At 42.2% G+C, this 14,270-nt stretch overlaps 1 protein-coding gene across 1 annotated transcript; it reads left to right on the top strand.

Moving 5' to 3' along the window:
• Positions 1–2,329: 2,329 nt before the first annotated feature.
• Positions 2,330–4,920, top strand: LOC149463216 (uncharacterized; the record flags this gene model as incomplete). The annotated part of the gene is made up of 1 exon (XM_089675687.1): positions 2,330–4,920. A coding segment is annotated over one exon (2,541 nt), but the record flags the coding sequence as incomplete, so codon positions are not given.
• Positions 4,921–14,270: the final 9,350 nt, after the last annotated feature.

Below are 14,270 nucleotides of genomic sequence, written 5' to 3'. Positions count from 1 at the left end.
CCACTAAATATCTGCTCACTACTGTTACATAATTGATGTGCCAGTGCTGCAAGGTGAACATTTTACCCCACTAATCTCCCAGAACATAATTTTTTTTTTTTTTTTTCTTTCGTCTTCCGTTTTCTTATTTATTACATCCTCTCTTTTTTCCATTTGGTTTCCTTTTACCCCCCAGTTAACATCCATGACTTTACACTATTCACCTGACAGCAATGGTCAATCACTGGTTAATTGGTTAATTGATCAATTAGACTCACGTTCCCTATATATTCACCCCTGTTCATCCACTTCCCCCTGCTTGAAAAAGGAGTGCACTTCCGCCTTCCACGGCCAGTGCATGCTCCGAAACGCGTCGCAGTGCACCCTGGGATCTGACGTCATCACGGCCACGCCGCCGCTACGTTCCAGCGTGCGTTCCATCCGGCTTTGAGGGAGGACGTGCATGAAGGCTGGCCTCACCACTGTTCCCCCTCCAGCCACCACGCTGTTCCAGCCGAGAGCTGACCTCCCCACATCGCAGAGAGATGACGGCTCTTCACCCGGGTTACCACCCCACCGTTAACTATTGTTAACCACGGTTTTTATGCTTATGATTACTTCACACATGTGAGTGTTTCTACATTTAGACTTGAATTAAAAGACTTATTGCACTTAGAGGCGCTTCTCTCCTTTTTCTCATCTACAGAAGTTGCTACAGCTTATTTGGAAGCCTTGCCCTCAGTGCCACACGGAATCCTACGCTCTTCATACAGTAGCCACTAATACCACCATCACCCATACTACCATTTCCCAGGACTTTGCAGTGTTTGCGCTGTTACAACCCTTCCTCATTTTTTCTGAATCATTTTGTGCTCATGTAGCAGTACCAGCAGCATCCACTCACTTAGTCCTCCACATGTACATGCCTGTGCATAGGTTGGCAAACATATGTGTGTTTAATGTGCATATATGTGTACATGCATGTATACCTAGACATTTATTTGTAGTATTTAGTTATTTGGTCGTTTTCTGTAATTTGACCATCATTATGATTTAATATTTTTTAACTCATTGTATTACCAACACTATTTTACTCATTCACTACTCCATAACTAATTGTCAATTAACCACTCTCTCCTTTCCCTTTTTTTTTTTTTTTTTTTTTTCTCCTCTCCTTTCTTTTCTCTCAAACAATTTTGATACAATCTATTTTTGACACAATTCAATTTTTTTTTTTTTTTTTTTTTTTTTTTTTTTAAAATCGAATTTTTTTTTTTTTTTTTATCGAATTTTTTTTATCGATTTTTTTTTTTTTTTTTTTTTTTTCCTTCCCCTCTCTCATACACCACTGAATACTTATCCATCTATTCACCTTCATCATGGAGCTACTCCATGATATTGAGGCAATCAGATACGATATCCTAGACAATTTCTTTACCCTCTTTCCATCTGATTTATTTTCTGATCTTGTCATATTACCAAGGAAGACACGTTATCTCTTTGGGGGCAAATTTAAAAAATTAGAAAGACTCATTTCCATCGCCAACCACCAATGGTGGGACAAATTCTTCCTCAATCAATATCTTACATACAAGATTACCCCTAGAGGCCTGAGAATCTTAAAGGCCTGCCCCTTCTTGGATCCTACAAACCACAAAAATTGGCAAAATCTCTCTGAATTTTGTACCACCAAGTGGATAGAAGTCATCATCTCCCAAAGAGAGAACAAATTCCAACAGCATACACATCACATCCAAATCATGTTACAAGAATTCCTAGACAGCGGACACAAATTACCCACACAGTGGCTAAAAACTCTAAAAAAGAACACCAAACATCAAGAGAACCTCATAGTATCAAACAAAATTGCCAAATTTAAAAGAGATCTAGATGACTATAACCACAATAGAGTTTTCACTTGGAAAAATCACAGCATCCCCGCCCTCATGGATTTAGTCCTCCCCCGCACATCTAGAACACCACAACAACATACCACACCACGACAACCCATCCCCCCTCTCATTCAAACACGATTCACCAAATCATATCCCACACAACACACCAATCACTTCAACCACAAAAGCTTGCACAATAAAGACACACCCAAGTCTCGCCCCAACACTAAAACACCTCCCAATAACACTTCCACAAACCAACAACAAAAAAACCCTATAAATATACCTCAGACCATCACCACCCCTATACCCATAACTGGTGACACCACACCTAATGGCACTCAGATTCCCATCACCCACACAAACACCCCTCAACCCATATCCCCATCCACCGATGCCCATACTGTCATCACCCTTGGCCTTCCGATTTCGAACAATCATCTTAACCCCACTCTCATTTCTGCTCACCACTCCCCCACCAACACCTCACCGTCTTTTTTAGGTCAAAATCCCCCCCACGGAAAAAGAAAACACACAGAGGCTGTAGGGGGGGACGAAATAAACACCGCAACACACACCAAACACAAACACCGCAAACTGTAAAAATCTTCAACTTATCCAACCATCAACTATCACAAACTGAAATCTCTCTGCTCAATCACGGTCTAAACTTTGCCCCAACTTCCCCACCCAACTTATTCACACTATTCAAAGACCTGAATAAATTTATACGCAATCTCACCTTAAAAAGATTCTTTCACATTCAATCCAAAAAAACTCAGCCTACAGCCATTTCACCTGACACAGACAATATCAACCCCTCAACCCCATCTGACTCAGACGCCTTAGACATATTAGAACAATTATTTGCTGAGTCTCACCCTGATGATGGCCCACCTTTAGATTTTACACTCACTTCACAACTTTTATACCCCCCACCTGTGGCACACACTACGCTCAGACCCAAATCAGTATTCAATCCCACACATTCTAAGGGCCCCTACCTGGAAAGTTTTTATAGAGTAGTCTACTCGGAATTCATCAAATTGTGCAATCCCAACCAGCACCATTCCGCCTCTAATCTACCAAACACTGTAAAAAAATCCATTACCACTTTATCAAACAATAAGGACATTATTATCAAGCCCGCCGATAAAGGCGGCGGCATTGTACTTCTTAATACCACTGACTACATAGACGAAGCCCTCAGACTCCTCTCAGACACATCCACGTATACCAAATTAACTAAAGACCCACTACCCGAATTCAAACAGGACGCACTACTACTAACGAACACAGCCTTACTTGATGGTGTCATCACCAAGCAGGAAGCCTCTTTTCTATCTAAAGACTTCTACAACACCCCGTATTTTTACTTTCTCCCCAAAGTACACAAAAATCCAAATAATCCACCAGGAAGACCAATCGTAGCGGCCACAGGGAGCATTACCAGCGGTTTCTCCCAATATATCGACCACTTCCTACAACCCCTTGCACAGGCTCAACACTCATATATCCGGGACAGCGGACACTTGCTAGAATTACTCCAAACATACTCCTGGGAACCCGACTATTGTTGGGTCTCGTTAGATGTCTGCTCCCTATACACCTCGATACCCCATGATGTAGGCATCACCGCCATCCAGCATTATCTATCCTTGGATCCATCACTCAACCCCAAACAATCTTCCTTTATAGTAGACGCCACCTCATTTTGCCTCAAACACAATTACTTCACATTCAACCACGATTTCTACTTACAAACTCAAGGTACAGCCATGGGAGCCAACTTTGCACCCTCATATGCCAACTTGACTATGAGTTTCTGGGAGGACAAACACATATGGCACAACAATCCCTTTGCCGCCCACATCATCTTTTACGGCCGTTACATAGATGACATTATCGTCATCTGGGATGGACCAATATCACACGTAGACCAGTTCGTAACCCATTGCAATTCAAATCCTTTTGGACTGTCCTTCACCTCCACTCACCACAAACATACTCTTGTATTCCTAGATCTCGAATTATACCATGACAATCTCCAAATATTAACAAAAAACCACTTCAAACCCGTATCTGGCAACTCATACCTCCACTTCAACAGCTGCCACCACCCCAAATGGATCCAAAATATACCTAAAGGACAATTCTGTCGTCTCAGACAAAACTGCACCACAGATTCAGATTACAATCTCCAGAGTGACATTCTAATAAAGAAATTCCTAGACAAAGGTTACCCACACAAGCTAGTAGATGAGGCCCACTCCTTCTACCACAAGGGTAGACCCCAAACACACAATAACTCAGAGCCTCCCAACCAGGTCAGATTTATAACCAAATTCCACAACAACTTTCACAAAATGGAGTCTATCATCAATAGACATTGGCCGATACTACTACAGGATCCACATTTAATAGACATCTTAGATAAAAAACCAAAATACACCTACCGCAAAGCCATCAACCTTAAAAACAAGATTGCCCCCAGCAAATACAACCCACCCACCAACACACTCAACACAATCTGCCTCATACCCATTGTCGGCATGTATAGATGCAACAAAGCGCTATGCAAAACTTGCCAATTCGTTAAACACGGACAAAAAAACTTCACCACAAAAGGAAAAACCTATTCATTCAAAGAATTTTACAACTGCTCCACTGATCATGTGATCTATTGTATATCCTGCCCTTGCGGCCTCCTATATGTGGGACGAACCATCAGACCCCTCCGCGCCAGGTTTGGCGAGCACAGACGTCTTATTGAAGATGGTAAAGACAAACATAGCGTCCCCCGCCACTTCCTTGAATATCACCAAAAATCCACTGATGGCCTACAAGTATGGGTCTTAGAATCCATACACAACAATCTCTCTGAGTCTGATCGTTTCAAAAAACTCTGTTCACAAGAAACTTATTGGATATTTACATTAGATACATTGTCCCCAGGCGGACTCAACGAGGAATTAGACATTAACACTATACTATAAACACTACAATCTCCCATTCACAGCCACTCAACACTCACAATGATACTTCCCCCCCCCCCCTTTCTTTATAATTTTTTTTTTTTTTTTAATCGAATTTTTTAATCGAATTTTTTAATCGAATTTTTTATCTAATTTTTTTTTTTTTTTTTTTTTTTTTTATCCAATTTTTAGTTTATTATTTATAACCTTTTGTTCATTATTTATATTTTATTCTATTTTTTACAATTTTTTACAATGTAATTTACTTTTTATAATGTCATCTGCATGTATTATTACCAATATGTTTATCATCTTGCAATCATGCTGTATCATCTTGCAATCATGCTGTATTACCACTAAATATCTGCTCACTACTGTTACATAATTGATGTGCCAGTGCTGCAAGGTGAACATTTTACCCCACTAATCTCCCAGAACATAATTTTTTTTTTTTTTTTTTTTTTTTTTCTTTCGTCTTCCGTTTTCTTATTTATTACATCCTCTCTTTTTTCCATTTGGTTTCCTTTTACCCCCCAGTTAACATCCATGACTTTACACTATTCACCTGACAGCAATGGTCAATCACTGGTTAATTGGTTAATTGATCAATTAGACTCACGTTCCCTATATATTCACCCCTGTTCATCCACTTCCCCCTGCTTGAAAAAGGAGTGCACTTCCGCCTTCCACGGCCAGTGCATGCTCCGAAACGCGTCGCAGTGCACCCTGGGATCTGACGTCATCACGGCCACGCCGCCGCTACGTTCCAGCGTGCGTTCCATCCGGCTTTGAGGGAGGACGTGCATGAAGGCTGGCCTCACCACTGTTCCCCCTCCAGCCACCACGCTGTTCCAGCCGAGAGCTGACCTCCCCACATCGCAGAGAGATGACGGCTCTTCACCCGGGTTACCACCCCACCGTTAACTATTGTTAACCACGGTTTTTATGCTTATGATTACTTCACACATGTGAGTGTTTCTACATTTAGACTTGAATTAAAAGACTTATTGCACTTAGAGGCGCTTCTCTCCTTTTTCTCATTAATTTCAATGGCCTGCCTAATGTGTGGGAACATGCAAAAATACTGCAGGCATATTATTTTAAAAGTGTGTTGCACCTAACTGTGCACATCTGCAAAGGGCATTGCATTTCTTTGCTGTGCTGGAAAATGTGTGTTCTTGCATGCGCTTCTGCACCACCAATGGTGTGAACAAGTCCTAAGGGCCAGTACACACTATAGAAACAGTCTAGATGTGTTCCTGATGCGTTTTTGCATGCCCTTTTGGCATGCATGTTTTAGTGTGTTCCAGTACATTTTGGATGCGTTTTGGACACGTTGCATTGCATTTTTGTATCCCTTCCAGTTAGTTTTTTCTACTTTCTTTTTATTCAATTTAATTAGGGACATGTGCGTTTTAGTACTTTCAAGGACGTTTCAATGTGTTCCAGTACAGTTCTGTGCAGAAACAATGCAACGTGGTCAACTTTGTTTACAGCACCTGCAATGCACTGAAAATGCAAGCGCTGATGTGAACTATGACATTGACAATCACATAACCTTCTTTCTGTGCATTTGTGATGCCGAAAAAGCAACTGAAACACATGTAGTGTGAACTGGCCCTAAAGGTTATTAGAGGTCAGGGAACGGGACTGACCAGGAATTGTGAATTCAATCAGACTAGTGGTGAGATACAATCAGCAATTGTATAATAATGTGAGATCTGAGCTGTAGCTGATAGAAAATGAGACACATTCACTTGATCAGTAAATAGATAGTTAAAGAGTAGGGCGGTGATCCATAGATTTGCATATGGGATAGGTGATGATGGGGTGGGGGAGGGGGTCAAGTTGTATAAGGAGACAGATTTAAAAGAAGAGAAAAAAGTTACAATGAAATATACACAGCATGAAACTTGCACATTTTCTAATTGGCAGAAGAACAGGACACAGGTAACATTCAACCACTTTCTAGTCATTAGGCAAAATCATAATTGATTGATCAATATTCCTGGCACTGACACAACCCAGAAAATTGATCTCCATTTTTTTAATGTTCATAAATGTCAAGGAGCTTATAATCTAAGGACAGAAGCTCAGCCATGTACTAGGCCCAATGAACCTAACAGCATGTCTTTTAAGTGTTGGCAGAAACACATCCATACAGGGAAAGCATGGAAACTGGGATGTAGCCATGACTGGGATTAGAACCCATGACCCAAGTGCTGGAAGTTCTGAGCTCTAACCACTAAACCACTGTGGGAGACACAGTTTGAGCTACAATGTATTACACAAGATAAATATAACCACGAACAGTAGTGCATGAACTCGTGAAAGGTCATCCACCCCTGTGACAGTGTACTACACTGTTAAGCACCTTTCTGGCTCCTGTGGCTGAGCTAATTCCTCCCCAGGACCATTTGGGCACCCACCCTGATGGATGGATGGATGGATGGATGGATGGATGGAGCTGGATGACTAACCCATAACTGCCAGCATACCGCTGCACCCCCAGATGTGTGATGTGTATAACCCTTTCAAGAGTTCATGCACTACTGTCCGTCACGGAGAGACCACACGTGCCATTCATAGGCACTCTCTGAGTTGGTACTCTGACACGAAGGACATTCAATTATTCAGGAATGATTATATGAACTTATTTTAGCACCATTTACCATTTTACATCATTGTTGCAATTCTTTGCACTTTTTGGTTTTTACATGCGTTCATTATTGATAATATGCATTTATAGCGCTGCACTTGTCTTTAACATAGAATAGTTATGTGATTAAAGAGAATGAAGATATATAATTATATTGGGAAATTAGAAGTATCCAAATTATTTGAGATATCAGTGTGAAAATGTTTAACATTTGAAAATAGAATGTATGACATTCATTAGTAAATGCATTAGTTTCCTGATCATTTTGGAGAAACAGCAAAAAAAACCTAACAAAAAACAATTCTAATATAGGTGTACTATTTATTGCATTCTAAAGATTCTCTTTTGCTAACACAAAAACGCCAATGTTAATAAAGCCCGTGCTTGTGCGCCATCTAGCGAACATATCCGGTATTGCACCTAAAAATGTGCCAGACGCGATACCACATTTACTAATAGCAAAGTAGACGTTGGTTAATGAGACTGCTAGACGCCGCTCAGAAGACTGACAGGTCTTGATTGATTTAACTGAGTCTGCCTGAATGGTCAGAGTCTGATAGTAGACTCACGTCTTGAATGTCTTGACAGTGCATGGCATTATGAAATCTGAAGAATACCAAAGAATTCTGCAGTGCAATGTAGGGCACAGTAGCAGAAAGTTGGGTTCCCTCAGAGATCATGGGTCTTACAGCAGGACAATGACCCAAAGCACATGCCAAAAGCACCCAGAAATGGTTTAAGACAAGGTGCTAGAGAGTACTGAACTGGCCAGCAGTGAGTCCAGATCTCAATCCCACACAGCACCTGTGGAGAGATCTCAAAACTGCAGTTGGGAAAAGGAAGCCTTCCAATCTGAGAGACCTGGAGCACTTGGCGAAAGAAAAGTAGTCCAAAATTCCAGTAGAGAAGTATAAGAAACTCATTGGTGGCTACAGGAAGCATTTGATTTCAGTTATTTTTTTCCAAGTTGTTTGCTAACTTGAGGGTGCCAATAATTTTGTCCAGTCCATTTTTGGGGCTTTGCATGGAATATGTCAGATTTGGCTTTGTGTTTCTCCACGTTTTTGTGTCATACCAACACAAACAAAAGAAATAAACATGAGAATGCCTAGACATTTGTAATTGCAACAATTTTCTGGGCAAAGAGGTGCATTATCTGATAGAAATGCAGGGGTTCCAATATTTTTGGCCATGACTGTATTATTAGTTAACTGCTTAAGGACCGCCCTATAGTACATTTACTGCAACAGGGCAGCCCCTGTGCGCAGGATCATGTGTATATACGTGATTCTGCATTTCCGGGTAGGGGGCGCACATGAGCAGTGCCCTACCCATGCTGCCAATCGTGGCCCCGAGTGTCAATCACTGGGTCCCCGCCAGTAATTACCCGCCGGCGCCCGGAGATTTTCAGCGATCACCGACAGTGAGGAGGGCTGCATTGTTTACCAACAGCCCTCCTCCCTGTCAGTTTGGGCACAGTGCTCTGGATGGCTGAGCAGAGCCATCAAGAGCAGTGTGCTTACAGTGAAGAACACCCCGCCCCCAAGTAAAACACTTCCATCATAGTTAACCCTTTGATTGCCCCTCATGTTAACCCATTCCTGCCCAGTGCCATTAGTACAGTGTCAGTGCTTTTTTTTAGCACTGATCACTGTATTGGTGTCACTGGGGATGTCACTGACACCAAGTCCATTCCCCACAGTGTTATAATGCCCACCGCAGTCTTGAAGTCCTACTATAAGTCGCTGATCACCACCATATGTTGCTGATCGCCACCATAAGTCTCTGATCACCGCCATTATTAGTATTGACAGAAAAAAAATTCCAGTATCTACACCGCCATTTGTAAACACTATAACTTTCACGTAAACCAATTAATTTACAAGTATTGGGATTTTTTTTAGCAAAAGACATGTCACAGAATACATTTTGGCCTAAATTTATGATGAAATTTGATTTTAACATTTTTTTACTGGACATATTTAATAGCAAAATGTCCAAAATATAGTTTTTTTCTCAAAATTGTCGGTCTTTTTTTTATATCGCAAATAATAAATAAACAGGCGATCAAATACCACCAAAAGAAAGCTCAAATTATGGGGAAAAAAGGACATACATTTAATTTGGGTGCAGTAACGCAACGCCGTAATGTAAACCTCTTCTTTAACTGCTTCCTGACTGCCCTATAGCAGAAATACTGCTACAGGGCGGCATGGGTGCACACAAACAAGTATATATATGTGATTCACGCTCCTGTGGTTTTCACGCCCCTCCCAGATAGCATCAGATTACCCATCAGTATGCCAGTAATCACATTTAACCAATAGATTGCCAGGAACATGCTCATACAGAATATCTTTGATCAGATCAGCACTATACCAGCATTCACATTAGTATAGTGTCCCCAAAAACACAGCGTTAGCGGGATCAGCCCCAGCACATGCCAGCACCTGCATTTAGCCCCTACGCTTCCTCCCCCCCTTCTCCCCCAGCAAGTGCAGTGTCAGTAGGTCACTGTCACTTGATACATTGCACACAAAACCGCAGTGTTTGCAGAATCAGGCCTGATCTCTGCTAGCACTTGCCGGTAAATTTTGATGACTCTCATATGCAGCAGGGTGCCAGTACTAGTGCCGCTATACTTTTTGGTGAACTGGCGAACACCAGCAGCCTAGTACATCCTGGTCTTTCACATACCAGCACTGCAGTTTGACTTAATGACGCGGCGAGTCCCATAAGTGCTGCACAAGCTGGTGCAGTGGTGAGCACAAGTATTGTCCCGCAACCACCAAGAATTCGCACACAGGCCCATAGAGCCCATAGTATCCTTCCGGATGTGCTTGCAAATCCCGATTGGCAGCCCACAAATTCTAAAGCACCCATACTTCCCCCATTCACTGTCCAACCCGGAATTCAGGTGGAAACAGCAAATTTAACTACTCCCCTTGATTTTTTGGAGCTGTTTTTCATTGAAGATCTGTATGCATTGATTGTAGATCAAAGCAATTTATATGCACAACAATTTCTCGCTGCCAACCCAAATTCAAACCTTGCCAGACCATTCACATGGAAATCCATTGCAGTTTCTGAATTTAAATTTTTTTTGGGCCTAACCCTCAACATGGGCATTACTAAAAAAAATTTATTGCAGTTGTATTGGTCCTCAGACCCGATTCATCATATGCCCATGTTCTCTGCTGCCATGGCCAGGCATAGATATGAGAGTATAATGTGTTTTATGCATTTCAAAAACAACACACTCTGTCGTCCTTAGAGTGACCCTGAATTTGACCGACTCCACAAAATTTGGCCCCTCATAAATCACCTTATCCAAAAATGTGCAGATATCTATACTCTCCAGCAAAAAATCTGCGTTGATGAGTCCCTCATTAATTTTTGTGCCCACCTTGCATTCTCTCCCAATTTCTCCCCAGCAAGCGTGCCAGATATGGGGTCAAGATGTATAAGACCTGTGAGAGGCAAAGAGGCTATACATATAAGTTTCGGATTTGTGAGGGAAAAGATAGTCATGTGGAGCCCCCCGGATGCCCAGACTACATGAGGAGTAGTGGCAAGATAGTGTGGGACTTGGTGTCATTCTTTTTCCATATGGGGTACCACTTATACGTGGACAATTTTTTTTCAAGTGTGCCACTTTTTAGACATTTGTATAATTTTGGAATTGGCACGTGACACCGTGCGACCTAATGGCCCTGATTCACTATTGGGCGTGGGCGCATATTCATGGGCTTAAGCCCAATTTTCATGGGCGTCTATTTTTTAAACTGCAACCTAATTCACTATTGACCAGAGCCCATAAGCAGATGTCCAATCTAATTCACAAAAAGACACACGCCCGGAATCAGACTCACAAAGCAGACTTGCTAAGAAGCAAGTCTAACACCATGAAAAATCACTGCAGAGACATGTTCACTTAGAAATTTGCTTTGCCAAATATCAGGACTTCACTTTAAACAATATCTGCTATTTCAAAAAAAATTAGGAATGTGTTAAAAATCGTTTTTTTGAAGGAAATCGACACAGTAAAAATCTAGACGCCCGTGCAGTGTCTTTGGCAGATACAACTGAGCATGTGCAGAACACATTTTAGACTTCTGCCATGGGCGTTTGCTTTTTAGCCACTGACTAATAGTGAATCTTACTGTGGAGTCCTCTGACAGCCGACACTCGGTTGTGACTACTGTGTTTAATAAACAGCACTAAGCATATCTTCATGTAATCTAACTAGATTTCATTAGTTCTAGTGATTCTATTTTTGTTTCTTATCCTTTATAATTATTTCTGTAATGATTTTACTTATTTCAAAGGTCTAGATAATATTTATTTTGACAGCTGAATGTAAAAATAAAGGTCCGCAATAAAAAAAAAAAAAAAAAAAACCAGCGTGGGTCCCCCCTCTCATCCTTACCAAGCCCTTCAGGTCTGGTATGGATATTAAGGGGGAACTCCACGCTGAAATTTAAAAAAAAAACAGCGTGGGTCCCCCTTAATATCCATACCAGACCCTTATCCGAGCATGCAGCCCGGCAGGTCAGAAAACCTGAACCATACCAGGCCACATGCCCTCAACATGGGGGGGTGCTTTGGGGCAGGGGGGCTCCCCCCCCCAAAGCACCTTGTCCCCATGTTGATGAGGACAAGGGCCTCTTCCCCACAACCCTGGCCGGTGGTTGTGGGGGTCTGCGGGCAGGGGGCTTATCAGAATCTGGAAGCCCCCTTTAACAAGGGGGCCCCCAGATCCCGCCCCCCCCCCTACGTGAAGGAGTCTGCGGTACATGCTCCCGCAGACTCCTTCATAAAAAAAAAAGTGTGGTGTAAAAAAAACACAGTACAGGGTCCCCCCCCTTTTCTGACCTGCCGGGCTGCATGCTCGGATAAGGGTCTGGTATGGATATTGAGGGGGACCCACGCTGTTTTTTTTTAAATTTCAGCGTGGAGTTCCCCCTTAATATCCATACCAGATCCGAAGGGCTTGGTACAGATGGGAGGGGGGACCCCACGCCTTTTTTTTATTATTTCTGCAATAAAGGGAATTATTTTACATTCAGCTGTCAGTGGGGAACCCCGCTGACAGCTGAAACATTAACACATGGCTGTCGCTCCTACAATCCCACATGATATGTTATCAACTCATGCAGCGTTTTAGTAGTGAAAACCAATGCAGCGCTCATGTTTCAGCTGTCGGCGAAGTTCCCCACTGACAGTTGAATGTCAAAGTATTGCAGGGAATTATAAACAGTGTTTTAAATAACCGGCGTGGGGTATTCCCTCCCATCCATACTAAGCCCTTCGGGTCTCGTATGGATGTTAAGGGGTAACTCCACGCTGAAATTAAATAAAAAAAAGCATGGGGTACCCCCCAAAATCCATAACACATACTTATCCGAGCATGCAGCCCGGCAGGTCAGGAAAGGGGGGGGGGGGCGAGCGAGCGCCCCCCCCCCTCCTGAACCATACCAGGCCACATGCCCATACCAAATTATTCAAACATTTGTAAACAGAACAATGAACTGAAATGGTTTGGCATTTGTACCCCAAATATGACGTTCCCTGAGGCGTTGGTAAACCGAGGTACGCCTGTATTAGTATTGCAATCCTTTGTATTGGGATACATAGAACCAACATACATCTGAATTGGTAACATAGCACAACATTTTTGTCACATTGGAGATATCTGGTAGTTACACTGACCTTGCCCAGGGACCTAAGATTGATTCACAGCACAGAAATACAGGCTGGATTAGCAATGTAGCTCCGTGGATTAGTGGTTAGCAGTACTGTCTCACAACTCTAGGGTTGTCGGTTTGAATCCCAACCACGGCAAGGAAGTAGCATGATCTCCCTGTGTGGCTGTCTTCAAATAGATGTTCTGGCAACATCTTTGCTTTCTGTCTAAATGATCCCTAAAATGTGAATTAGAATGAGGCCTTGTCTGTTGAAACACCTTCAAAGCTGCACCTTATGTGATTGTCATACAATGGGATAAGGTAAGGGCCTGGACTACTAATAGATTTGATAATGATGGTTTACACTCCACCCACTTTTGTGAAGGATTTGGCAAGCAAAGAGCTGACAGAGAGAGAGAAGAGCGAGCCAGTGAGACGAAGAAGAGTGAGCAAGATATACACACTGAAGAGTGATAAAGAGAGACATTCAGAAGAGTGAGCGAGAGAGAAAAGACTTGGTTGGTGAATCCACACATCAAACTTGTCACAAATCCTGGCGTGCATTTTTCCCCCAAATGCATAGCAGACCCTTATCCCAGCAGGCAGGTACCGCACGCCTTCAAAGATTTATTTCCTTTGTTGATTTTCCTGCTTCGCTCACACTATATGCAATTGAAAATTACTCTTTAAGTTGCCAATTTTACTGTGTTTTCTAGAGAATTACTAACTAGTTGTGTTTTCAATTGTGTGTAGCATTGCGATTTCTATTTGAGTCTAGATGTTAAATTGCTAATAAATGGCCACAATTCTCAAATACCTTTGAACTCTCGCTGCAACAAATGGCGTATGTTAATACACTCACATTCACATTCATTATATCCAATATCAGGTACGATGTCAATGCACAAATCGCACCTGAAATTGCACACCCTGGATGTGACTTGTCATGTGATTGGCATGGCCAGCAGCTTGCTCTTTGCATGGCAAATTGCACACAATGTTACTGGGGGCCAACACCACTGTCACATCTAATCCGATGCGGCAATTGCCCAACTTACAGTGAAGTTGCACGAGT

The sequence above is a fragment of the Staurois parvus genome, unplaced genomic scaffold (assembly GCF_062004578.1).
Source record: "Staurois parvus isolate SC_StPar_1 unplaced genomic scaffold, SC_StPar_1.0 ptg000156l, whole genome shotgun sequence".
In the NCBI taxonomy this organism is placed as follows: Eukaryota; Metazoa; Chordata; class Amphibia; order Anura; family Ranidae; genus Staurois; species Staurois parvus.
The sequence above is the reverse complement of the archived record's forward strand: the minus strand, read 5'-3'. Positions and strand labels throughout refer to the sequence as shown.